Below are 24,708 nucleotides of genomic sequence, written 5' to 3' on the forward strand. Positions count from 1 at the left end.
GTAACCTACTAAACAGTTGAATTTATGAACAATTGTCAATTTTTTTTTAAATGTATCTTTCCAAAAGGTTAAGAATAAAAACTGTTGAAATAATATTGTGAACGGAAGTGGTGTCCTCTGGGGCGGAGGCATAAGACGGTGCGTGTGGCTTTGCCACTTCCTTTTCACTGTGGCCGCCATAGCGAGAGCAGCGTGCTTCCCGGCGAGCCGAAAACTAGATACCGATCATGGTAAGAAATCCTTAACGTAACTACGTTGGCCTATTATATTTGTAACTAATTATTGTCATATAATCCGTAAATACTTTTATGTATAGATCCCAACGCCGTATGTTCGCATTATTCCAGTAGCATGTGGAAAGCTACCGGCCAGCTCGGCTAATACGAGCGGCCATTTTGGATGAACAGCTCGGCTGCTGCACACGTGTAGCTGTGTCGTGGTCGTGGCAACATTTTGTAGACAATTAACGCATATTCTCAAGCTCAAAGTTTCCGCCATTGACGTTGAACGTAGCAGATAAGCAAAGTCGACTGAAATGTCTAATTATGAAGGTTATATTCGTACTTTACCAATGAGTGTATTTGATTTTCTGTTCCCAGGCTTGTGCCCGACCCCTCATCTCGGTGTTCTCCGAGAAAGGCGAAGCCTCAGGCAAGAATGTAGTCATGCCTGCCATTTTCAAGGCCCCGATTCGTCCTGATGTTGTCAATTTTGTGCACACCAACATGCGCAAGAACAGTCGCCAGCCATATGCGGTCAGCGAGCTGGCAGGTGAGTGTATTGGTCCTGCTGTTCAGTGGTGTCAGTCACTGCTATGTTTGTATTTACTTCATCTGTGCTTATGTATTATTCTGTCAGACCAGTTAAGAAACCGTAAAACAGGTTGCATGGTTGGCAGTGAACTTATTAATCATTTTATGTATGCCGATGATCTGGCACCTAGCAGTGCTGGGTTTCAAGAGCTTCTCAATATATGTTCTAATTATAGTGTAACATCTGATGTGAATTATAATGCTAAAAAGAGTTCTGTTATTTGCAAAGTAAAAGGAGATGAGGACCTCACTTTTCCATCCTTTTAACTGTCAGGACAACTGCTTCCTGCTTGCTCTAAAACTAAATACCTGGGACACATCATCACTGAAATGACAGATGATGAAGATATGAATAGTCAGCGTTGTATTTTATATATGCAGGCTAATTTGTTGACCAGAATATTTTCTGTTCAGAGAGGGGGAAAGTGGGTCTTCTTAGGCCTTACTGTACCCCTTTTTATACTGCACCCATATGGATTAAATTTAAGGCCAGCATCCATTAATTGCAGGTTGCGTACGATTGTCTGCATATTTTGCTTGGGAAACCAAGATGGTCTAATCCAAGAGAACTATTTTGTAAAGTTCAAGTTATCACTTTTCATCCTCCTTTAAGGGGATTGATTTTCAAATTCATATGTCAACTTAATAGCTCTTGTAATGCCATTATGATAACCAACCCAGTCAGTGCTGTAAGATACCAGTCTGCTGTGTGGAAACACTGGTATGACTGTCTTTTTTTAAATATTGCTGTATGTTTGTTTCTCTTTTAATGGACCTGAGTCTAAATAAAAAATGATTTTGTGTTTTTTAGGCCACCAGACCAGTGCCGAGTCCTGGGGAACAGGAAGAGCTGTGGCCCGTATTCCTCGTGTGAGAGGTGGTGGTACCCACCGCTCCGGCCAGGGTGCTTTTGGAAATGTATCCTATTTGTCAATTTAACAAAAACCTTTTAACTTGTTCCTTTTCCAGTAAAACGTGTGAAGACCTGCCGTGATGGTGTAATTTGCGTCTGACTCTGTGACCAGGGACAGTATGCCTGCTGTCATATCCTGGCACAGATGGTTGATGAACCTTGAGACTGAGCAGAAATTAGCACTTAAGTATTTGCTTCTTCAGCATGAAACTTCCTTGACCTCAGTTTAGATGTGCCGTGGTGGTCGCATGTTTGCCCCCACTAAAACCTGGAGGCGCTGGCACCGCAGGATCAATACCCCCCAGAAGCGCTATGCCATCTGTTCTGCACTGGCTGCTTCTGCCATCCCTGCACTTGTGCTGTCCAAGGGTAAGCTCAGATTGTATTTATTGCACAATAGGCAGATGTAGTATAACACATTTAATTTTGACTTGCCATGATGGTGTAATTTGCGTCTGAGCTTGTGATCAGTGACAGTTGCCTGCTGTCTTTAAGCTGTCACAAGGTATTGATGTGTATTGAGTTCTGAGCAACAAAGTGATTACGTCGGTAGGCTTTGTGTAGATGTACACCAGAGTTTCATCAAGTTGTTTTTATTAGGACATCGTATTGAGGAAATCCCTGAGGTCCCATTGGTGGTTGAGGACAAAGTTGAGGGCTACAAGAAAACCAAGGAGGCGGTGCTCCTGCTGAAGAAACTTAAGGCCTGGAACGACATCAAGAAGGTGAGACAAAATTGACCGTCAACTCCTTTCTAGTTGAGTTTTGTCTCCTTTCCTCCATGGGTTTTGTAAATTGAGTGAAACCCATTGGCATGTAACGCAGACACACTAAAACGCACTAAACTCAAGTTTAAATGCTCATTTTGATGTGCGTGTTAATCCCCTTTGACTGAGCAGAAGTTCCAGTGCTTTCTGTACATAATCTCTGAACCTGTTTTTTACCTGAAAGGATCAAATCTAAACCCCTGTAGGATTTAACTTGGAACCTGTTGTTCATATATGAATGCATACAGTGAAAGTATTTTATTAAGCGCAATCAGAAACTTGTAAAGATGGTTTTGTATTTCAAGCATTTTCTTTGAGGCTGATTAGATCAATAATTTGTGTTTGCAGGTCTACGCATCTCAGCGCATGCGTGCTGGCAAGGGTAAGATGAGGAATCGTAGACGGATCCAGCGCAGGGGGCCATGCATCATCTATAACACAGACGCTGGTTTAACTAAAGCCTTCAGGAATATCCCAGGTGAATTATTACAGATATAATCCATCAGTATGTTATAATGTACAGTTTATATTGTCATTTGTTATTATGGTCGAAGTAGATAATTGTTAGATTAATTTGAAAGAAATGAGTCCTGCATCTGTCATGCATCATATTCTTGATTCATTTTGAAATCACTTGTTTCATTTTTGGAGATTATATATTTCTAACCCTTTCTTTTTCCTGTGCAGGCATCACTTTGCAGAACGTGAACAAACTGAACCTCCTGAGACTCGCTCCTGGTGGTCACGTTGGACGGTTCTGTGTCTGGACCGAAAGCGCTTTCAGGAAGCTGGATGAGCTGTACGGCACCTGGCGTAAACCTGCCACCCTCAAGATGGACTACAAGTGAGTATCAGAAACATTTAGGATAGCACAAGTATATGTTGTACGTTTAATGTACGCCACAGTGATGAGCTTTATACTTCAGGTCCGTGTTTTTGAACTACATGATATTTAAAGAAGTTCTGAGTTGAGCAACCCAATACCAGTTGCTGCTGCGTGTCTGTTTGGTGGTGGTTTCATTATTGGTGTTTCTTGTTTCAGCCTTCCAATGCACAAGATGACCAACACAGACCTGAGCAGGATTCTGAAGAGCGAGGTGATCCAGAAGGCTCTCCGTGCTCCAAAGTAAGCATCATGTTCCTCATTATCGTGTCGTAGCTCATCAGCTATGATGATTTCCACTTCAGGTCCGTGTTTCTGAGCCCTGATCATAAAGGAAGTTCTGAGTTATGCAGAAGGTCTATGACGTGTTGCAGTTTAGCTGGCGTTTACATTAAACCCGGGATCTTGTCATTACAGCAAGAAGATCAACCGCAGAGTACTGAAGAAGAATCCTCTGAAGAACTTGAAGATCATGCTTAAGTTGAACCCGTACGCCAAGACAGCGAGACGCCATGCTATCCTGAAGCATGATCCCACTGTAAGTAGCTAAAAATTAGTTCAATAACACCCAACAATGGAATAGGAAGCTACACACATGCTTCATCACTTCTGTTCTTGTTGTAGATCAAGGCCAAGATGCTGAAACCCAAGAAAAGGCCCCACAACAAGAAGGCGGCAGTAGCTGAAAAACCCAAGGCATAAATATGCAAACAGACTCAAGTTCCCTCAATAAAAGTTGTTTCAAATACACTAGTCAGTGTGTCATTCATACCTTTTTAATTCACAAGACTTGTATCATAAGCTAACAAAGATAACAATTGACAGTGTTGGCAAAGGGGTGTAAAGTCATCTAAAGTGTAGAAGTTTAGCAGTTTTCGTAAAGATTAAAAAATCATTTTTCGGGCAAGTCTGCAAAATAGCCCTAACAGTTCAAAATGTGTTACTTTACACAAGTAGGAATGCACATTTTTACTCTAAACAAAACTATGCAACCTCTTAACTAGTAATTTTCCACATTTGGGAAAAGGAGCCTTGCTAGTGTCCTCACATGGCAGCAGTGTGGGTGGGTGTTGCAGACCGACTCAGTCCAATAGTGCTGCATAACCAGCCTGCAAAGTCCACCTCCTTGGCTGGATGAAGATGCTCGCCCACCATCAGCTGCTTCAGCTCAGCTCTCTGCAGGAGTCTTTATCGAACCGCAGGGAGAAAAGTTTCAGCCACATGCAGTCAGCGCACTGGCAGGTGAGGGTATGTTATTCATTGGTATCCTGTTTCCAAGTCACTGCTATGTTTTTAGTTCATACCACTTAATGTTCATCTGTGCTTACGTGTCTTTAGGCCACCAGACAATTGCCGAGTCCTGGTGGACAGGACGAGCTATGGCCCGTTTTCCTCGTGTGAGGTGGTGGTACCGCTCCGGCCAGGGTGCTGTTGGAAAGGTATCCTATTGTCTATTAAAAAAAACCTTTTAACTTGTTAGTTTTCCAGTAAAACGTGTGAAGACCTGCCGTGATGGTGTAATTTGCGTCTGACTCTGTGGCCAGGGACAGTATGCCTGCTGTCATATCCTGGCGCAGATGGTTGATGAACCTTGAAACTGAGCAGATGTTCTTGATCTTTTACTTGTTCCCTTTAGTAAAACATGCGATTAGTGACAGTTGCCTGTTGTCTTTAAGCTGTCACAGGGATTTTTGAAGATTATATATTTCTAACCCTTTCTTTTTCCTGTGCAGGCATAACTTTGCAGACAGTTAACAAACTGAACCTCCTGAGACTTGCTCCTGGTGGTCACGTTGGACGGTTCTGTGTCTGGACCGAAAGCGCTTTCAGGAAGCTGGATTAGCTGTACGGCACCTGGCGTAAACCTGCCACCCGCAAGATGGGACTACAAGTGAGTATCAAAGAAACATTTAGGATAGCACAAGTATATGTTTAATGTACGCCACAGTGATGAGCTTTATACTTCAGGTCCGTGTTTTTGAACTACATGATATTTAAAGAAGTTCTGAGTTGAGCAACCCAATACCAGTTGCTGCTGCGTGTCTGTTTGGTGGTGGTTTCAGTTATTGGTGTTTCTTGTTTCAGCCTTCCAATGCACAAGATGACCAACACAGACCTGAGCAGGATTCTGAAGAGCGAGGTGATCCAGAAGGCTCTCCGTGCACCAAAGTAAGCATCATGTTCCTCATTATCGTGTCGTAGCTCATCAGCTATGATGATTTCCACTTCAGGTCCGTGTTTCTGAGCCCTGATCTTAAAGGAAGTTCTGAGTGATCCAGAAGGTCTATGACGTGTTGCAGTTTAGCTGGCGTTTACATTAAACCCGGGATCTTGTCATTACAGCAAGAAGATCAACCGCAGAGTACTGAAGAAGAATCCTCTGAAGAACTTGAAGATCATGCTCAAGTTGAACCCGTACGCCAAGACAGCGAGACGCCATGCTATCCTGAAGCATGATCCCACTGTAAGTAGCAAAGTATCAAGGCCAAGATGCTGCATAAATACGCAAACCGACTCAAGTTCCCTGAATAAAAGTTGTTTCAAATACATGAGTCAGTGTGTCATTCAAACCTTTAATTCACAAGACTTTTGTCATAAGCTAACAAAGATAAAACAATTGACGGTGTTGGCAAAGGGGTGTAAACAGTCATTTAAAGCGCAGAAGTTTAGCAGTTTTCATAAAGATTAAAAAATAATTCTTCAGGCAAGCAAAATAGCTTTAACAGTTCAGACCATGTTGCTGTACACAAGTTGGAATGCAAATTTGTACTCTAAACAAAACTATATGCAACTGTCACTAGTTGTTTATATATAAACTTTATTTTAAATGTTTAAAAAAACAAAAAGACCGTTTGAGGAGCCTCTGATGGGCTTGGCTGTTGCTGGAGTCGTCCTCACATGGCAGCAGTGTGGGTGGGTGTTGCAGGCTGACTCAGTCCAATAGTGCTGCACAACCAGCCTGCAAAGTCCACCTCCTCGGCCTCGGACTGTCTGATAAAAGGGTGCACCTGAAAAGGAAAGTTGGATGTAGTTAAACATGAAGGATGTCGGATGATGCGATCAGAGGTGCTCACCCACCATCAGCTGCTTCAGGTCTGCTCTCTCCGCAGGAGTCTTTATCAAACTGGAGCGAGAAGTTTCAGTGTGAAACATGTTAATAGACCAAGTAGGTGCAGTCTGGATTTGCATGGTTGTATAAATAACTCCTACATACCATTTGTGGACAAATTCTTGGAATTCAGAGCTAAATATCGCAGGTAGTTTTGGTGGAGGCTGAAAATGTTAACAATTGACACAGTTGAAATGCAAAAACGTATTAAGAGTGTCGATGTGTAAATGTGGTGGACAAACTCACCTCATTGACGATGTAGTCAAGCAGCTCAAATATAGCCATGGGAGGTCTGCTGTCTGGGCCGTACACTAGGGGAGGAAGCAAACAGCATTAAGGCTGTCCTGCATCAATGTCCTGCAGCGCGGACCAGAACCGGCTGGGACTTACAGCTGACGGGACACCCAGGGGGCCGTGGTCTGGGGGACTCGGTGGGTGCTCCGTCCCCTTCCACCGGGAATCCAAAAATCTGCTCAAGCTCTTTAGAGTCAGGTGGAGGGATGGGGAAGCGGCCAATGGCCATCTCAACTAGAGACAGACCCATGCTCCATATGTCTGACTGGACGGAGTAGTGGGTGCCCTGCAGACGCTCTGGCTGCAGAAAACAAGGCAGCATAGAGATATACTGCACTGATAAAATAATTTTTTTGCATCAGCTATTGGCTTGTATAGCACTTATAAACATAGAGATAAAGTAAATCTGAGACTTTGATTATTCAAGAAATATGAATATCTGTATCCTTAACTTACGGACATGTACGACCGAGTGCCCACGAAGGAGTTGGCCATCGAGTCTATGAGCTGTCCACTCACTCCGAAGTCACACAGCTTGATCTCGCCGCGGGAGTTCACCAGGATGTTGGAGGGTTTCACGTCTGAAAGAGGTTCACCAGAGGGCGCTAAGCTAAGCAGCGAGGCCAAGCCGCTGTACGACTCTGATCCTGTTGTAACTTCTCCCCATTAACACATGTCACAATGTCTCTTACTCAGGTCACAGATCCAAACATTAAAGATCACGTTCATATTTCCTCATGTCGTTATGGGCTGGTACTGAACATTGTGGCACCCTTTATTTGTGGTTATTATAGCTGACGAAAACTAAAATCAAGTAAAAAATTAAAATACATTAAACAAAATAGAACTGCAGGTAAAACTGTTCATTTTAATTTGATGCCTTGTTTTTTAATGTTTGCTGCTCCATTTTCAAATTTTTTTTCTACTTATTACCCAAAATAAAGAATAAAGGACTTTTGTACTGTATAACATTGTTTTTTTCAAGCATGTTTTTTTGTCAACATTTGTATGTCAATACTTCAAAAACTAAAATTAAGACCAAAAATATACAAAACTATTTTCCATAACTGAAACAAACCTTTAACTACTGTTGCGCTGGTTAAACTATTTAAAACTAAAATGAAATAAAAACCAATAAAATAATTCAAAACCATTATAACTGGTCAAGATTACGCTGGTTACGGATGGATCCTATCCTACTGAGAGCACACTAAAACAGAATGTTAGTGTGGATAAAAGACCCTTCCTGGTTACAATAGAAGCAAACTGGGATCAAATCCATGAACTGTTTCTTGTAAATATTATTTAAAAACCTGATGTGGAGCACCGATGACACCATGGAGCGACTAGCGCAGGATATACATATGTATACTCATTGTGAAGTGTTTTTGGACAGGATGCTGAGCCGCAACGTGTCTGCTGTTATTAAATTAAATGCTGTCTTATTTGATTTCTGTATCAGTCAAGCCCTGTTTAAACTTATGATAAACTTTTTTTTTTGTCCTCTTCTCTCATTTGAACAGGGTGTATGTTGCTACTATGCTACTGAGGACCAGTTTAGGAGTTTGGACCATCCCTTGATATATGTTATATATTATAATGTTCCACATGCATGAAGAGGTCTGGACTACAGGCAGATCACTGTTGTACTTTGCCTCGGACCATGTAACATCAGAAGTTTGGTTTAGGATCTTCTTTGCATGACGCACAAAGATCTAATCCACTGGGTGCAGATATTCTCAGGATTATTTGAATCTTTTGACAATATGTTCTGTGGTTCATGAAATTCTCAGGTTCACAGTTACATTGTCATGAGTGGAGAACTCGGTCACATCCTAAAGCTCAGGCTGTTCTTGAAACTGGGTCGTACATTACTAAAATGACGTTTGCAGCGTAGGGTGCAAACAGTTGCAAGCTCTGCAGGGTGCAAAAAATGCCTTCTGGGAAATTCCCAGTTACCAAATAACTAACCTACGTTATATGCTTTATTTAATAATGTAACGGATTCAAATTCAAATGCCAGTAAAAATAAAACAATCTAACTCTAAACATTTGGTGTTGTCTGATGTAATATATTTCACTTCTAATTTGGACGTGTCTGGTATGTTGAGTGGTAAACAACCTCTGTGCATGATCTTGTGCTTCTCCCGGAGGTAGGAAAGCCCTTTAATGACCTGCAAAAACAAATGTTAATGGCAAATTATTTGGCACTGCAAAATGAATCTAATACTGCAGTACAAACTTGGTTGAGACACAGTTGTAAGCATAACTCTTGTTTAAATGCCAGAACATGAAGTGCGTGGGAGAAGCGCTTAAGTCACGCACAGCGATGCTGACTTTGCCAAGTATCTGCTCTGGGATCTTGCCAGCTTTCTTCAGTGACTGGTCCAGGGAGCCGCCATCCTGCGGCCAGAATGAAAGGAAAATATGGAAAGCATTAAGTGATTTAAAATATATCTGAAACAACTAAATTAGCTGGTTCTCATACCAATGCTCCACAAAGTGAATACAGATGGGGGATAATGGGCAAGTGTTATATAATGAAGAGTTGTACCATATGCTCCATGCAGATGCTGATTTCTCCATCGCTGTAAAAAGCCCCGTAAAAGCCTACAATATATGGGGAGTTACACTCGTGCAGCACCTGCAGCTCCCGAATGATCTGGTTCCTGATGGCTGGCTTGATCTCCAGGTGGATCAGCTGGAACACAGGAACCCTCTGCTTTATGCTCGTATACACAAAAGACACTTATGCATTCTTCTGTAAATTTCCAAGCTTTAGCTCAAATTTTGCAGCAACATAAGGACATCTGTGGTAGCGCATATGAATGCTGGTTATTTGTTGGGAATGCGTGAGTATTTTTCATACTGGAGAAAAAAACTCTGCTATGACAAAATCATACATACACTGATACATATTTTATAGACAGTAAACAGTGCCAGGCTGTCATGCTTCATCTTCAAAATGCACACAGATGGAGAAGGAGCAAGAGCATCGGGTATTGGTTTGCGCTTCACTAACAAGCTGCATTAGTGAGATGTTAATGTTTCTCTTCAAGATTATTGTTCTTTATTATTGTTTTATTGTTATTATTTATTAAAGTTTGTTTTTAAAACAAAAGCCATAACCTGAACTAAGAAGGAAAGACTTTTTTAGTATCAAAAACACTGGAAGATGCTGCCAACAGTGAGGGGCTTGGTGAGTATTTACATCTACGCACCAGCCGAGACCAGGTTTAGTGTTACTTTAGGCTGGAAAATCCCACCAGGAAAACTGTGACGCCGTTTCCAGACTAAAACAAAAACAATAATGAACCATTGATTATTCAAAAAAAGTTTCTCAGAATGATATCACACGCAAACAGATATGAGCCATCTGCTCCCCTTTTCATTAATTATTCATTATTATCCGTCAATAAAATTAACATTTTTAAAACATGTTTATTTATGTTCAAATTTAAAAATTATATACAAGATCTTCCTTCTTCTTTTCATAATTTCTTTTGTGTTAATTCCGATATTCATTCTTATGCCACAAGGCACAAAGATTATTTTAATTTACCGTTTTGTAGAACATGGAAACATCAATCTTTCATCACTTTCAGAGGCCCCCACTTGTGGAATTCACTCAATAAATCTCTTAAATCATCACCATCCTTGCCAATATTCAAAAAACATTTAAAGAACTTTCTTATTGTTTCATCTTTGTAATGTTCATTATTTGATCTGAGTTACATTTTCTTTTTTACTCTCCCTTGTGTAGCTTTGTTTTGTTTTTTATTCATATATGGAAAGGATTCTATATAAGCCACCAGGCTTCTTCCTTTCCTTGCATGTTATTTCATTGTTTTTCATTTTTTGTTCATATTTGTCTAAATAAATAAACTAAACTAAACTAAACCTGCTGGTCACATAAAATATTGAGTTTGATGTTGAGTAACTAAATATCTGGAGCCGTGGTAGTTACCCAGGTCAAAAGCAAAACTTTCGACCTGGGTAACTACCACGTTTGGGGTTGGCTGGCTCTAAAAAAGACCTAATTCAGAGAGCGGTTCAGAGGGGAGAGATCCCAAGTGCAATTGAGTAATTCCTTAAACCCCTATACAGTTTTGATTTATTTATTTATTTTATTTTAATTTTTTATTGACGCAATACTAGAGCATTTCTGCAAACAGAAATTACACGGTGAATTTTGCCATAATCGGGATGATGACCTCAAAATGAACCTGTACCTCAGAGAATAGACTTTAAAATATTTCTGTTAGTTTATAAATCACTGACTGCTTTTAAAGCTAACCCTAACCCAACATACATCAGAGACTTGTTGTTGCCATGTCAACCATCCAGACCTCTCAGGTCTGCTGGTTCTCCAATCATGGAGATGCAGCATTCAGCTTCTATGCTCCACAGATCTAGAACAAACATCCAGAAAACTGCAGGATCGCTGAAACCTTCAGTTCCTCTAAATCAAGGTTAAAAGCTCATTAGTTTACAGCTGCCTTCGACTGGATTGTTTAAACCCTTCTGAATTTAACTTTAAACAATGTTCATTTCAGTTCTACAGTGTAACTCTAGCTTAGGTCTACCTATTCTTCATTTGGCCACTGCAACGTAAGTCATACTTTTTGTTTATTCTTTTTAGTTGTTATGTTTTCATTATGTAAAGTACATTGAATTGCCTTCTTGCTGAAATGTATTAGAAGTTTTGTATTGTGGACCTTGGACCATTATTTTGTAATCTATAAATGAATTCCCCTCCTGGGATTGATAAGGTTTTGTTGTTCTTTTGGTAATGTGCTATACAGATGAACTTGCCTTGCCTTTTATCGCCTCTTCACTATTACTGCACCTGCAGCTTACCTTCCTCGCCATAATCAGACCTGAAGGCCGGTGTGACACCTTAAAGACAACGCCTCCGTTGCCTGCACCAAGCTCACAGATCTTCTCGAAGTCGTCGTCCTTCAGCTCTCCCACCTTCTGCTTCTGTGTCAGAAAGGCCTCCAAGCGTTTTCGCTGCTGCTCATCCAACTCAAGCTCTTCTAGCTTCTTCTGCAGCGCCTCCAGGTTTGTCCTTCGACAAAACAGGGTAAAGACGGAAGCGCAGAAAGATTAGTAACTGGTTATTATTGTACTCCTCCCTGAAGAAAGGCTTCTCGAATGCAATAAGATGGCGTACAGATATTATTCACAAAAGGATTCCCTGTGACAGACATCTAGTGGGACAACCAGTACTTCATTTCCCCCTTTGAACATATGAAATAACCAGAAGGAAAAGCAAAGTGCTGCCAGTGTGTTTCAGTGTTGGGAACCTTTGAATGGTGCTCCTCTTCCTCTGTTGTCATGACAATGCATTTCACGTGAAAGGAAACTGTAGCCATATACCAGCTGACCTCTTGCTCTTTCGTCGTTAAGCTCTGTATTAAAACACCGACCACACCAACACTCAGAGGAAGTCTGCCCCTCTATCAAAAAAAAAGATCCAGTAAGGTGATGTGAACAAAGATGAGGAGTCACTTCTCTGCTCTGTGAATATGAAGTAAAATGGGGCTTTTTTCTTCCATTTTTCTATTCTGCCAACAGTGGACGACTCAAACAAAAGCCTGCCTGATTTGAGCTTTGTCTTGACCCCCAGACAAGTGATCATTTATGCTTATCTGATGAGATAAATGTTCTTATCAAGCTCATGGTAATAGTGTCTTTTTCTTTCTTTGCAATAAATCACGACTCACTGGAGAGGGGGCTGGAGCTGGAGCAGGGCAGCACGCGCTCCTTTCCACGCCACTTCACGCAGCAAAGAGAGGGTTAAGTGGTTTTTAGTTTTGACAGCAGGCCTGCATATCCATGGAGACAAGGCGTTGAGTTTCAGCTAGATCTGGGTGCCGTGGGCGTTTTGCCGACAAGAACTGGAGGCGGAGGAGGCGGAAAATTCTGAGGAGAGGAGCAGCCTCAAACGCACTCCACACAATACGTGGGAGGGACGCCCCCCTTCAGGTGTGGAAAGAAGTGAACACGACGCTGTCCTTTTGTGCTCCATCCACACAATATCCAAGGACATGCAGTAGAATATGAAGGCAACAAGCAAAATATCTCTGCAGCTTGCCAAAGAAGACGGCGTGACTTTCCATGCGTGTTTTTGAAGGAGAAAAAGGCATCACAATATGACTTTCTTTGCTTTTTAAGCTATCATGAATCCCTTGCAAGAGAGAAAAATAGTGTAGCTACATACTGTAAATGTGATGGTTTGGTCTGGTGCAAGCCATGGCTGGAAAAGTCCCACCAGAAAAGGTTGTTTTTACGTGCTCTCTCATCCCTCCTGTGTTGATATTCAATACTTGATTGGCATCGTGTAGGCCACCCACAGCACTCCTCCAAATGCTAGCAGACACGTCACGCTGTGAAACTCGGGCTGGTTGGGCCTCAAATGGCAAATCTTTCTCACAGGAGTGCAACACTGTGATTTTGGTGAGCTCGTCTAGGACCACTATGTAACACATATAAAGGCTTGTGGACTTGGCGATCCTGTGGTACAAAATACCCCCAATAAAGTGATCATCACAATGAACATTTTGCACCTTTCCTATTCAAAATAACTGCAACACATTAAGTACTAGTGAGACAGCAAAAGACCAAAATAATGATGCTATTTCCAACAGGGGATGTCCACAGGTGACTTGTTTGCTTCAATAAGCGGTATCCCTTAAACGCTGGAAGAAAGGTGAAACAGAGCTCCACTATGTCAATAAATATGTGAATAAATTAATTGAAATGTTTAAAAATAATTTTCCTCAAATAGTAAGATTTCTGATTCTATGGTGCATATCTTTATCAAGTGACTGCAGGAGATTAGAGGGGATTTTTTTTTGCCTAAAAGGACAATGGTGTAAGGGCGAACCAGACAGCCGTAATCTTCAATCTCCCAGACTGCACTGCATCAACAATCATTGTTCATAAAAAATCTATATTACCATGTGGACAAAGGCTGACACTAGGAGGTATTCACTACCATCCACAGTGATACTGACTACACTTTGCTGTGCAACAAAGAAGCTTTATGTCAACCTTATTCAGAGGTGGTGCTGATGTCTCTTTGATTTTGATTTGATTTATTCACACACACACATGTGAATTGGTCTCCTGGAGAAGCTATCCAAAGCTTATGGTAGGAGTCAATGAACATAAATACATTAGACAGTAATGCATACATACACTTACACTTATATACACACTTACAACATGCACTTTATACTAGACTACCACTTACATTACGACATAACATTACAAACACTTAACGAGAAACATTTTGTGGTCTTGAATTGTACATTTATATATATGAGCTTAACAATTGTTTCTTTAACTGGCGTTTGAATATGGAGATGGACTGTGACTTTTTAAGGCAATCATTCAACTCGTTCCAGATCTGTGGTCCCCGACACACAACACTCATACTTGTTCCCACAAGTTTACGTTGTTTTCCTATAATAAGGTGTTCTGGGGAACGGAGATTGGGATGAGTTGAGTTAGTCTGTGATTCAAACCTGAGACCACCTGATATATCATTTTTTATTTTTAAAGTATTACACCAAATAATATTACAGTAATTTAAATGTGGTTCAAACAAAGTTTTATAAAGAATGAGAAGGGCAGAGCATGGAAGCAGGTGTCTCAGTTTGAAAAACAGACCAACATATTTAGATAGTTTTTCCACAAGGTGATCTATATGACATTTAAAATTTAGACAGTCATCAATGAGGACCCCAAGGAACTTTGTAGAGTTTACTCTCTTTATTTCTTCATCATTTATTATGATCTGAAAGGCCAAATTTTCCATATTTATTCGTTTTTTTATTGAAACAAAATAATATATAATTTGTTTTCTTAATATTAACAGAGAGTTTATTTACTTTAAACCAAATATCCACCTTAGCTCATTGTTAAGGAGCTCTTGAAGTTCTTGAATGTTGTTATGTGATATAAAAAGGTTTGTATCATCCGCAAAAATGATTTTTTTGGAAGACCTTTGAGCATTTGACCACATCATTTATATAAATAATAAAGAGTAATGGCCCCAAAATAGAACCCTGTGGAACCCCATATTTGATGTGTCTATATTGAGATTTGTTGTCATGGATATGTACATATTGTTGTCTCTGAGAAAGAAAACTAATGAACCTTTTAAGAGCCGTGCCTCTGATCCCATAGTGGGTCAATTTGTTTAGCAGTATGTTATGATCAATGGTATCAAAGGCCAGAAACACACCAACGCCATATTCTCCTTTATCTAGTGCATCATTTACTTTACTTTCTTAAACTTAAACTTAAACTTTATTTATTTATATAGCACCAACTCATGCAGTGTAAGTGCAACTCATGGTGCTTTACATACAGAGATAAAATAACAATCAAAAGTACAATTTAAAACATCCCATACGACCCCACCCCCCACGCATACACACACACACACTCACTCACACTCATACACATGTGCATACACTCACACGCCCACACACACACACACACACAATAAGTCGACTGGTGACATGGCTTCGCACTAACGATCCAGGTGAGGATAACACTACCTATGGGTGGCCGTCCACACCGAGAGGCTCCACCGGCCACGACCACAAGGAGCATCGCCACAGAGACCCCCCCAACCCAGACAGACCAGGACAGACCCCACACAGAAGGTGGAGTCCCTCCCCCAGCTACCCAGGCCTGAGGGACCCCCATGACGACACCCCCATAGGCGGAGCAGGCACACCTCCCAGTGTGGACGACCCCCCTGAGGAAACACTGGAGCTAAAAACTAAAAGATTAAAAGAAAGTAAAAAATGCCTAAAAAGTGTAAAATTTTAGAAAAATCTATACAAAACTTAAGATGAATAATAAATAACATAAAATACAAAGTCACTCAAATGGATTAAATGTTTATAAAAAAAAAAAAAAAAAAAGAGATCAGATAAAAGCCAAGCTAAAAAGGTGTGTCTTGAGCCTCCTTTTAAAAGTATCAACGTTCTCTGCGGTCCTGAGGTTCTCTGGCAGGCTGTTCCATAAATACGGGCCATAATGGCTGAATGCAGCCTCACCGTGGGTTTTGGTCGCGGTTCGGGGAATGGTTAAAAGGCCGGTGCCAGAGGACCTCAGGGTCCGTGAGGGTTGATACGGTAAAAGCAGATCAGATAAATAAGATGGCCCAAGACCGTTAAGACATTTAAAAACCAGTAAAAGGACCTTAAAATCAATCCTGAAGCGGACGGGGAGCCAATGCAGCGATTTTAAAACAGGTGTAATGTGCTCCCGCCCTCTGGTCCTCGTCAGCACGCGAGCGGCTGAATTCTGTAATAGTTGTAGGTTCTTAATACTCTTTTTAGGAAGACCAGAGAGCAGGGCATTACAATAATCTAAACGACATGAGATAAAAGCATGCATCAGCACCTCCGTGCTGGCCTGAGAGAGAAACGGGCGGACTCTGGCTATATTCTTAAGATGGTAAAAACCTATCTTCGTAATATTCTTTATGTGTGGAATAAAAGTGAGCTCAGAGTCAAAAATAACACCCAGGTTCTTTACACATTTCGAAGGTTTAAAATCTTGTAGTTTTGGTAAAAGTTTCTCTCTCTGGCCTTCAGGACCAATAACTAAAACTTCTGTTTTGTCCTGGTTGAGCTGTAGGAAATTATCTGCCATCCATGACTTAATATCTAAAATACAGTTAAAAAGGGCATCAAGTGGCCCTGTGTCATCAGGAGACACAGCGATGTACAGCTGTGTGTCGTCAGCGTAACTGTGGAAGCTGATGCCGTGTCTCCTGATGACGTCCCCCAAGGGAAGCATGTAAAGGTTAAAAAGAAGCGGACCTAAAATTGACCCTTGGGGGACCCCACACTTAATTTCATGCATTCTGGAGGAACATGTATCCAAACTTACAAAGAAAGATCGATCTGTGAGATAGGAGCGGAACCAGTTAAAAACAGTACCAGAGAGGCCCACCAGGTGCTTCAGTCTGTTTAATAAAATGTGATGGTCTACTGTATCGAAGGCGGCACTAAGATCCAGTAGAACCAAGACTGTCAGTTTGCGGTTATCTAAATTGCACCTGATGTCATTTAAAATCTTTAAAAGGGCTGTCTCGGTGCTGTGGTTCATCCTAAAGCCAGACTGAAATTTCTCTGAAATATTGTTTCTTATTAAAAAATAATTTACTTGGTTAAAAACCAGCTTTTCTAAAATCTTACTTAAAAAGGGTAAGTTGGATACAGGTCTGTAGTTATTAAAAATGCTGTGATCTAAATTGCTCTTCTTCAGAAGGGGCTTCACCACCGCCATTTTAAAGGCGGCAGGGAAGACACCCGTCTGAAGAGAGTAATTTACTATATTTAAAATATGTTCCTCAAAGAATTCATAAAATGTCTTTAAAATTGATGTGGGAATAGGATCTAAAAGGCAGGTTGTTGGGTTTACCTGGGAGAAAACTCGACCAAGGGTCCTCGCATCAACCAGGGCAAAACTCTCCAGTGTTTCCTCGGATAAAAACAACTGTCCAGATGTGTTAAAAATGACATTTTGATGTGGTAAAAGACTGGACCTAATGTTGTCAATTTTACTTCCAAAGTGGTCTGCAAAATCCTCACAAAGATTGTCTGTTGGTGGTTGTGAGGAATTCTTAAAATGTACATTTGTTAAAAGATCGAAGGTGGAGAAAAGAAATCGAGGATTGTTTTTATTGTCTGTAATGAGTTTTGAGAAATGAGCTATCCTTGCCTGTTTGACGGTTTTATTGTAGGATTTGAGTTGTTCACGAAATATTTGATAATGTATTGTAAGTTTACTTTTTCTCCACCTTCTCTCAGCACCTCCTGCATTTTCTTTTTGATTTTTTGACTTCCTCAGTTCTCCATGGGGGTGTAGGCTTAGTTTTTATGGTTTTTGTTAAAAGTGGAGCAACTGAGTTCAACGTAGATTCCAGTTTCCTGTTAAAATTATCAACAATAAAATCACATGATGCAGGTAAAACATCAGCAGGAGTGCTCTCTAAAATCTCAATAAAATTTGCAGCCACTTCAGAAGTTAGGTAGCGTTTCCTCACCGTTCTCATCGAGGCTTCCTGATGATTAAGACTGGTGATGTTAAAAAACACGCAGTAATGGTCAGACACAGCCAGGTCGACAACAGAGGACACACCGGTGGACAGGCCAGGCGAGGAGATCAAGTACAGCCATACAGGTAGTTCTTTTTTTCCTGAATCTATACTGAGATGGTGTAAATATATTACATTTATTAAGATAATCACTCAGTCTATTGTAAAGACTCTCTCCAGTATTTTGGAGAATATAGGTAGTATTGATATGGGGGATAATTTTCTCTGTCATTCTTATCACCAGATTTATGTACAGGAATGATTTTTGCTATTTTAGTCATTACGGGAACAATACCTGTAAGTAGGGAGAGATTTAGACAGTGGACTAGAGGCTCAACAATTATATTTGCAATAGATTATAGGATTTTATTATTAATCTCATCCTCTCCTGCCGAATTGGAGCTTTTCATAGCCATTATAATATTTAAAACTTCATTTTTATCCGTTGGTTTCAGAAAAAAAGAATTTAAATAATTATCTGTCAGGTATTGCTTAAATTCATACATTCCCTGAGGTTGACTGATCTTCCCCGAAAGGTTTCCCCCTATAAACACAAAATAATTATTAAAGTCATTAGCAAGATTAGTATAGTTATCATTAGCAGAATCAGGAAGCACAGTGTGTTTCTGACCCCTGTTCAGGACATTGTTTAGCACCTGCCAAGATTGAATTACCCTGGGATAGTTGTAGGAGGTCACAATAATAATTAGCTTTACCTTTCCTTATTATTTGTGTAAGTTTATTTCTATAGATAGTATAATTATTCTTATTTACTATACTCGAGTTTTTCAGATATATTTTATATAGTTTATTTTTATGGAATTAAATATTCCCTTAGTTAACAAGGGTTTTGTGTGTGTCCTCCTGTGAGTGACAGTCTTTTCAGGAATAGTATTATGAATATAATCTGTTATTTCATGAACCAGGCTGTCATATGCAGTGTTCGGATCATTGCCGAGATAAACAATGTCCCAATCTTTGGCCTGAAGGCTAGTATTTAACTGCTGTTCTGTGGTAAAAGATGGGCCTTGTGAACTACAGACCAGAAATAATAATGATAATAAAAAGAGACCATCCAGACTGTTATCAGCAACAGATCCGATGGCATAGGGTTGCATCACTGGGTAAGGTCACTAATGCTTTTGTGATAACAACATTGTTGAAAAAAAATAAGAAAAATGTTGCTTTAAATTATAAAGAAATGTGAGCTGCTTTCGAGATGGCTTCTTTTTCCAAAAACATCAATGTCTTTTCAACTAAACCATATTTCTGCATAGATTATAAAAGTGTGGGTACCAAACAGTCGTGCCTGCAGTCATGACCTCTCTTAACAGAGAATCTGGAAAAATAAATAAATAATGTGCCAACTCCCCCAAAAAAGACACAACAAGAGATGAAATGCTTCATTGCTTTATATCCTCAATGCCTTTGCAATGGATGCATTTTTAGCGCAAGGCTTTATGTTGCAAACATTTTGGAATGTTTTGCAGGCAATAAATGGAAAATAAATGAATGAATAAATAAACAAATATAAATAACACGTGCATGTATGGACATATAAATATCAGTAGAATGAAAAATAAGGAAATAAGACAAACGCATGGAAGTACCAGTAAATGTAGGTGTGGCTATGTGTGTTTTTGTTTGTCAAATTTGGATTTTTCAGCCTACTTCATCTAATCTAGGACAGTATCAGTAGCGTTGATCTGTTTGAATGTATTAACTTGTGATGCTCTAGCTGTTGCATAAGATTGAACAGAAAGCTTTTTTGCCTCTGTTTGGCATCCTCACTGATGTCCACAAGCTACAGCCTCAAAAGCAACTGTATATCTTCTCTATCAATATCCTAACCTCTGTAAACTGGCAAGAGAGAGTAGACACAATATAACGTGTTGAATTATATATGTTATACGTGTACAGCAAGTGCATGCATACTCCTGTCTGCAGAGCTTCAGACAGCCGAGAGTGCACACAGATGAAGATAGCTTCTTTAAAAGAACAAGAAGACTGAGCAGAACCAGGCTGAACACCAACCTGCATGTTAACATGCTGTCGGTGAGTGTATAACAACAGCAGCATTAGCAGACGCGCTCACAGCTGTGGGAAGATTCCTAACGTTTGATTCAGAGTTCCTGTTTGTTGCCTCATTCCAGCGTGCTGCTCCTCATCCCACTCCAGCCTGGCCCGCGGCGGCAGCAGCAGCGCGGATCATGTCATCATCAAAAGCTTAAAGTGAACAAAACCTAGCTAAAGTTCATGTAGTAGAATATAAAGAAGTATGTGAAGCACAGGTCTATGTTCCTGGGCTGAAACAACAAACGGAGTAGCTGGTTAGATAAGTGAAAAGGTTTCTATGCAGCTGTTTAGATGACTGGTTTCTTGGTTAAGTTTTGAGGGCATTACCTTGCTCTCGCAGCGGGCAGGTCTTACTTTTTAGATATTCTCACCAACGCTCCACTTAATGCCACCGTTTTCGCCCTACTGTATTTTTTTTAGGACAAAGACCTTACATGGTCTTCAGACGTAGGTTCTAATGGAGAAGCAGTGGAATATTCTGCCTGAATAACACATTAGATTAGCAGCCCTCACAATGGATGACATGTTATGTAATTGTGATCTCAGCTGATTCAGTTTCTGTTACAAGAATAACCTGGCTCTCCTCTAGGAAATGAGAGCTTGAGCGCGCTGTCACACTGGGTTTATTATCACATTTTGGCAAATACCGGTGGGATCAGGCCTATTAACCAAACATCTAATCCACACAAGGATATATATTTCACCATGCAGCAGCGTCCCAGCGCGGGTCAGCCACAGGAGCGCTGGACAGCCATGATCTTCCCAACAGCACTGTAACAAGGATCTTTAGTGACAGTGGCTTACAATTATGACACAATGGGAAAATACACTCCAAAAAATGAAAAATTATGTTAGCAGCCCAAAACCATGGTGTTTGATTTGTTTTTTGACCAAAAGAAGCATGAATGCAAACAAAGATTTATCAATCCTAAATCTTATAGATATTCCTACATATCAGAATTTGAGTTTTGAAATCATAAATTCAACATTTTTTGACTACTGTTTAAAGTTAAAATAAATAGTTAACTTTCTGTGGTTTGTAACTATTTGAAAAGTGTTTAACATTTATCAACCGTAAATTTGCTGGATACTCTGCTTTTTCTCTGGTTTAATGAATGTAAAGATGTTAGGAGGTGTTCATTAGGATCTGTCCATCATTTTCAAGTCCAAGGAATCCATAATGATAATAATAATAATAATAATAATAATAATAATAGTAATAATAATAATAATAATCATCATCATCATTATTATGATTATTATGATGATGATGATGATGATTATTATTATGATTATTATGATGATGGTGATGATTATTATTATTATTATTATTATTATTATTATTATTATTATAATATGGCCTAATGTAAAGTGTAAAACCCATGGATGCAGCAATAAACAGAGCACAAGGATTAGAAAGCTTTTGAATTTGATTGTGGGAATCTGGAAAGACACATTTTACTTTGATTGAACAGTGTTTTGGGGAAATTCCTCAGTTTATGACTCATTAACTACAATTGTGATTAGTTGAAGACACAGTTAAACCACACACACAAAAAATCCCCGTGACACACATCTGGTGCAGTATCACGCACTCATCCAGATAATAGGGGTTCGGCTCCTGTCACAGGTCTTAATATACTTAAGGAGATAAATAATAGTCGCTTATTAACCGCTTATCATCCGGAGATGACACTTACTCTGAGGCTCCCGTTCCGTTTAGTGTGTTTCCATCAGGAATCGGGTTGAGTTGGATCGGCTCCGGCTTCCTTCTTTTCTGCATGTTGCAGGAGACAAGCTGACAGGTACAGCTGTGTGGCTGCAGGAGGAAAGGAGGTGTGGTAACACAGGGATACTCTCGCTTTATGTCGGCACAAGGACCGAAACGGAGCAAACGAAACGGAGCAGCGCTGTCAGGATCCGCAGAGGTAGAGACGCTGCTTCTGCAACGAGAAGACGAGAATGAAACGTCACAAAAATGTTTACATTGGTCTTCCGAGTAGCGTGGCGGTGAGCGGTGCGGCGCGCCCTCTGCCGGCCGTGGCGGGTATTACCGGCCTATTTTTGAGCTCAGGTCCGTGAGGAAGCAGGGCCGAGTGAGGAAAGAAACGTAACTTCTGTATTTTTAAGGTGTTTCACCTTATATACATCTGCAAATATGCATGTCTTTCACGTTATGTATACAAAAATACACATAATCAGTGACTAATTAAAGGGGACCTATTATGGCATCTAATACCTATTTTAAACAGGCCTTGAATGTCTTAAAAACAAGCTTTTGATTGTTTTTGCTAAATAAATTAGAAATTCAGCCTCTAAACCATGTCTTTATCATCCCATTCTCTAATCTCATTATCTATGTGGGATTCTGAGTGGACGGGGCTATGATAATGAGGCTCTGTGCTGATTGGCTGCCTGAATGACGCGATACACCGCTACGAAAAAATGGCGGAAGCTCCGGCCGGCGGAGTTACACCGTGTCCTAACTGCATGCGATGCGAGCGAGCGTCAGCGACAAAATCACTTCCATTGCTTTATTTTCTATTGGAGCGCTGCGCGGCGTTTTGAGCCGAACATTTGTCAGACGCCCTGCTTCTATTTTCTTCCTGTCGCTCGCGTTGAAAGCCGGTTGAAAGCGCTGTAGGAAACAGTCATGGATGAGGAACGGCTGATCCAGTTAGTTGAAATGAGAAGTTATCTCTATGATACCTCCTCATTTCACTACAAAAACCTCAATAAAGTGGCAGCTGTCTGGAGGGAGATGGACAGAGAGTACGATGTCACGCAGTGCGACGCAATAGTCGGACGCTCGCATGCTGTTATTAGGACACAGTGTTTAGTTGTGGGCGTGGTTTGCATTTAGGTTACGTAACGAAAGGGAGCAGAATCTGAACGGCTCATAGAAGCCACATCACACTGGATGGCTCATCCGGGCGGCTGTAAAGACACTGCAGAGTTTGGTTGCTTTCCTCCTTCTCTGAGTTGGCAGGCTGAGGGGAGACCACTTTATATATGTTAAAGCAAGAAAAAACCTGTTTTTCATAATAGGTCCCCTTTAAGTTTGTAGAAAAAGTTCCACTCCATGAATGACCACCTTATTATTGTAGAGATGTTTGGGGGACCAAGTCATTCCATGTCGTTGTTGGTGACTGTTCATCCCTGGCAGAGTTTGTGATTTGGCCCAAGGCAAGAAGACTGAATATTCAGTATTTCAAAAACCTTATATTTCAAATGCTTATGATGAGTACATCTAGACCCCTGGACAGCTTACTTGGAATAGTGACATGAGGGCTTCATCTTGAAGCCAAGCTGGAGGAGGGGCTCAAGAATGGTGTCTGGGTGGACACAGTCCAAAACAAGCTACATGGGATCACCCCTCTTGTCCACGGAATTGGGGATTGGGTGCCAGTCTGAGACAGAAGGCTTGTTGATCTGATCCTGGTTTATTGAAAGTGTCTAGAAAGACTTGGGACATCCCCTTACTTGCAGACAAGAAAATCAAGCTCATACTGTCAGATAAGAGATTGTGGTTAAATATAATCGTGGTCACCTCGAAGCTCACCAATGGTTTGGCACAGATCTCTTAGACAGTGGCAAGAATTTATTTAACAAAAGGAGCTTATCTGCACCTTCTGGATTGGAATCAGACTCTGACTGCTGTTTGCACCTCTGTACTTAATGTCATTTCAGAGTATTTGACCTTATCAGAGTCTATCGGGGTCCTTAAAATGCAGGACCGGGGGACTCTGTTTTTCTGCTGGAGTATTTCAAAATTACATGGCTAATGACGGTGAACCCTAAAGGGGTGTGAGTGGCAGGAATGATGAATTCCATTAGTGTTCTGTTGTCTGTGTTCGTCACAGGCTGGCCACAACAAACGGCACGGTCAGGCCTAAGGCTGCTCATAAGTGCATGTGACACCAGGACACCTGGCCGCAGGTTGTTTGGTTTTGTAATGATTTCATCAGAACATATGATTGTGGACAACCGTATGACTTGGATAAACAAAAGAAAAGAGGAAGTGATGACCGATCACCCCCTGGTGGCCAGGTGAAACACACTCAACACTTCCTGTCTTGTCTGTAGCAGTTAAAGGAGCTTGAGGCAAGAATAAGAAATGAGACTCATTAGCGCCACGACAACCGTCGGGGTTCCTGCAGCCAACAGCGAAGCCGGCACGGGAGCGCGTGTGTAATCACATGTGATTTTCAAATCAAGCTCTAAATATGACTTACAATGTTATCCTACCTGGTCAGTAGGAAATGAGCCATGTCAGCATCTGTTTTCAGTCCCAATTCAAGTTGAAGCTGCCTCCATGACTCAAACGCGTATCCAATGTTTACTCGTGCGCCGCCGAGAACGCGCATGCAGCGTCATGTGACGTCACATCCACAGGACAGCGCGGGAAATTCCGGTCCGGAATTGCAGCACATTTTGCAGCACACAGCCTGTTCAAGGCAACGGAGAGATACGCTAGAGGGCTCATTCTTTTTGGTTTGGAACGCTTCATCTGACATTATTACTAGAAAACTTAAAACGTATACGAATTTTTTTCCTAAATCCTGCCTCATGCTCCTTTAAAAGCCAACCGTATGGGCATACAAGCACTACAAACGTTGGTACGTCAAACCAGAGAGCAAAGACCATGTGCTTCATCGTGGGCTATCCAAGTGTTTATGACAAAATAAGCAAGTGTTTAAAGCAGTCATTTGAATGAAAG

General features: G+C 40.8%; 2 protein-coding genes and 7 non-coding genes across 11 annotated transcripts; 8 read left to right on the forward strand and 1 right to left on the reverse strand.

Moving 5' to 3' along the window:
• Positions 1–135: 135 nt before the first annotated feature.
• Positions 136–6,079, forward strand: rpl4 (ribosomal protein L4). Of its 2 annotated transcripts, XM_061721780.1 has the most exons (10): positions 136–230; positions 600–771; positions 1,624–1,730; positions 1,956–2,094; positions 2,326–2,450; positions 2,841–2,970; positions 3,180–3,336; positions 3,535–3,618; positions 3,793–3,913; positions 4,000–4,125. In XM_061721780.1, exons 1-10 carry the CDS (start codon positions 228–230, stop codon positions 4,075–4,077), a joined length of 1,116 nt encoding a protein of 371 aa, XP_061577764.1. In that variant the 5' UTR covers positions 136–227; the 3' UTR covers positions 4,078–4,125. The 2 variants fall into 2 exon arrangements, with proteins under 2 accessions (XP_061577764.1, XP_061577763.1); XM_061721779.1 differs by lacking the exons at positions 3,535–3,618; positions 3,793–3,913; positions 4,000–4,125 and adding exons at positions 5,461–5,544; positions 5,719–6,079.
• LOC133444949 (small nucleolar RNA SNORD16) lies at positions 1,799–1,897 on the forward strand. Its single transcript, XR_009782767.1, has one exon. It is a non-coding gene; the product is annotated as a small nucleolar RNA SNORD16 (small nucleolar RNA).
• On the forward strand, positions 2,158–2,257 carry LOC133444948 (small nucleolar RNA SNORD16). Its single transcript, XR_009782766.1, has one exon. It is a non-coding gene; the product is annotated as a small nucleolar RNA SNORD16 (small nucleolar RNA).
• LOC133444946 (small nucleolar RNA SNORD18) lies at positions 3,393–3,463 on the forward strand. Its single transcript, XR_009782764.1, has one exon. It is a non-coding gene; the product is annotated as a small nucleolar RNA SNORD18 (small nucleolar RNA).
• Positions 3,657–3,723, forward strand: LOC133444944 (small nucleolar RNA SNORD18). Its single transcript, XR_009782762.1, has one exon. It is a non-coding gene; the product is annotated as a small nucleolar RNA SNORD18 (small nucleolar RNA).
• On the forward strand, positions 4,881–4,979 carry LOC133444950 (small nucleolar RNA SNORD16). The gene has a single exon (XR_009782768.1). It is a non-coding gene; the product is annotated as a small nucleolar RNA SNORD16 (small nucleolar RNA).
• LOC133444947 (small nucleolar RNA SNORD18) lies at positions 5,318–5,388 on the forward strand. The gene has a single exon (XR_009782765.1). It is a non-coding gene; the product is annotated as a small nucleolar RNA SNORD18 (small nucleolar RNA).
• LOC133444945 (small nucleolar RNA SNORD18) lies at positions 5,583–5,649 on the forward strand. Its single transcript, XR_009782763.1, has one exon. It is a non-coding gene; the product is annotated as a small nucleolar RNA SNORD18 (small nucleolar RNA).
• map2k1 (mitogen-activated protein kinase kinase 1) lies at positions 5,832–21,934 on the reverse strand. 2 transcript variants are annotated; one of them, XM_061721782.1, is made up of 11 exons: positions 21,689–21,934; positions 11,678–11,849; positions 9,333–9,479; positions 9,104–9,181; positions 8,901–8,952; positions 7,235–7,359; positions 6,875–7,079; positions 6,731–6,795; positions 6,590–6,648; positions 6,454–6,499; positions 5,832–6,383 (listed from the first exon to the last, which is right to left on the reverse strand). In XM_061721782.1, exons 1-11 carry the CDS (start codon positions 21,769–21,771, stop codon positions 6,270–6,272), a joined length of 1,146 nt encoding a protein of 381 aa, XP_061577766.1. In that variant the 5' UTR covers positions 21,772–21,934; the 3' UTR covers positions 5,832–6,269. The 2 variants fall into 2 exon arrangements, with proteins under 2 accessions (XP_061577766.1, XP_061577765.1); XM_061721781.1 differs by having other exon boundaries at positions 5,916–6,383; positions 11,639–11,849.
• Positions 21,935–24,708: the final 2,774 nt, after the last annotated feature.

The sequence above is a fragment of the Cololabis saira genome, chromosome 5, assembly GCF_033807715.1.
Source record: "Cololabis saira isolate AMF1-May2022 chromosome 5, fColSai1.1, whole genome shotgun sequence".
NCBI lineage: Eukaryota > Metazoa > Chordata > Actinopteri > Beloniformes > Belonidae > Cololabis > Cololabis saira.

Excerpts from the sequence above, each read along its gene's own strand:
- map2k1 (XM_061721781.1), bottom strand. The coding sequence starts at position 21,771 with ATGCAGAAAAGAAGGAAGCCGGAGCCGATCCAACTCAACCCGATTCCT. Across the intron at positions 9,480-11,638 it reads GTCTGATTATGGCGAGGAAG|CTGATCCACCTGGAGATCAA; the intron begins GTAAGCTGCAGG and ends CCTGTGTTCCAG. Across the intron at positions 9,182-9,332 it reads GCATCTGCATGGAGCATATG|GATGGCGGCTCCCTGGACCA; the intron begins GTACAACTCTTC and ends TTCTGGCCGCAG.
- rpl4 (XM_061721779.1), top strand. Across the intron at positions 2,095-2,325 it reads TGCACTTGTGCTGTCCAAGG|GACATCGTATTGAGGAAATC; the intron begins GTAAGCTCAGAT and ends TGTTTTTATTAG. Across the intron at positions 3,337-5,460 it reads ACCCTCAAGATGGACTACAA|CCTTCCAATGCACAAGATGA; the intron begins GTGAGTATCAGA and ends TTCTTGTTTCAG.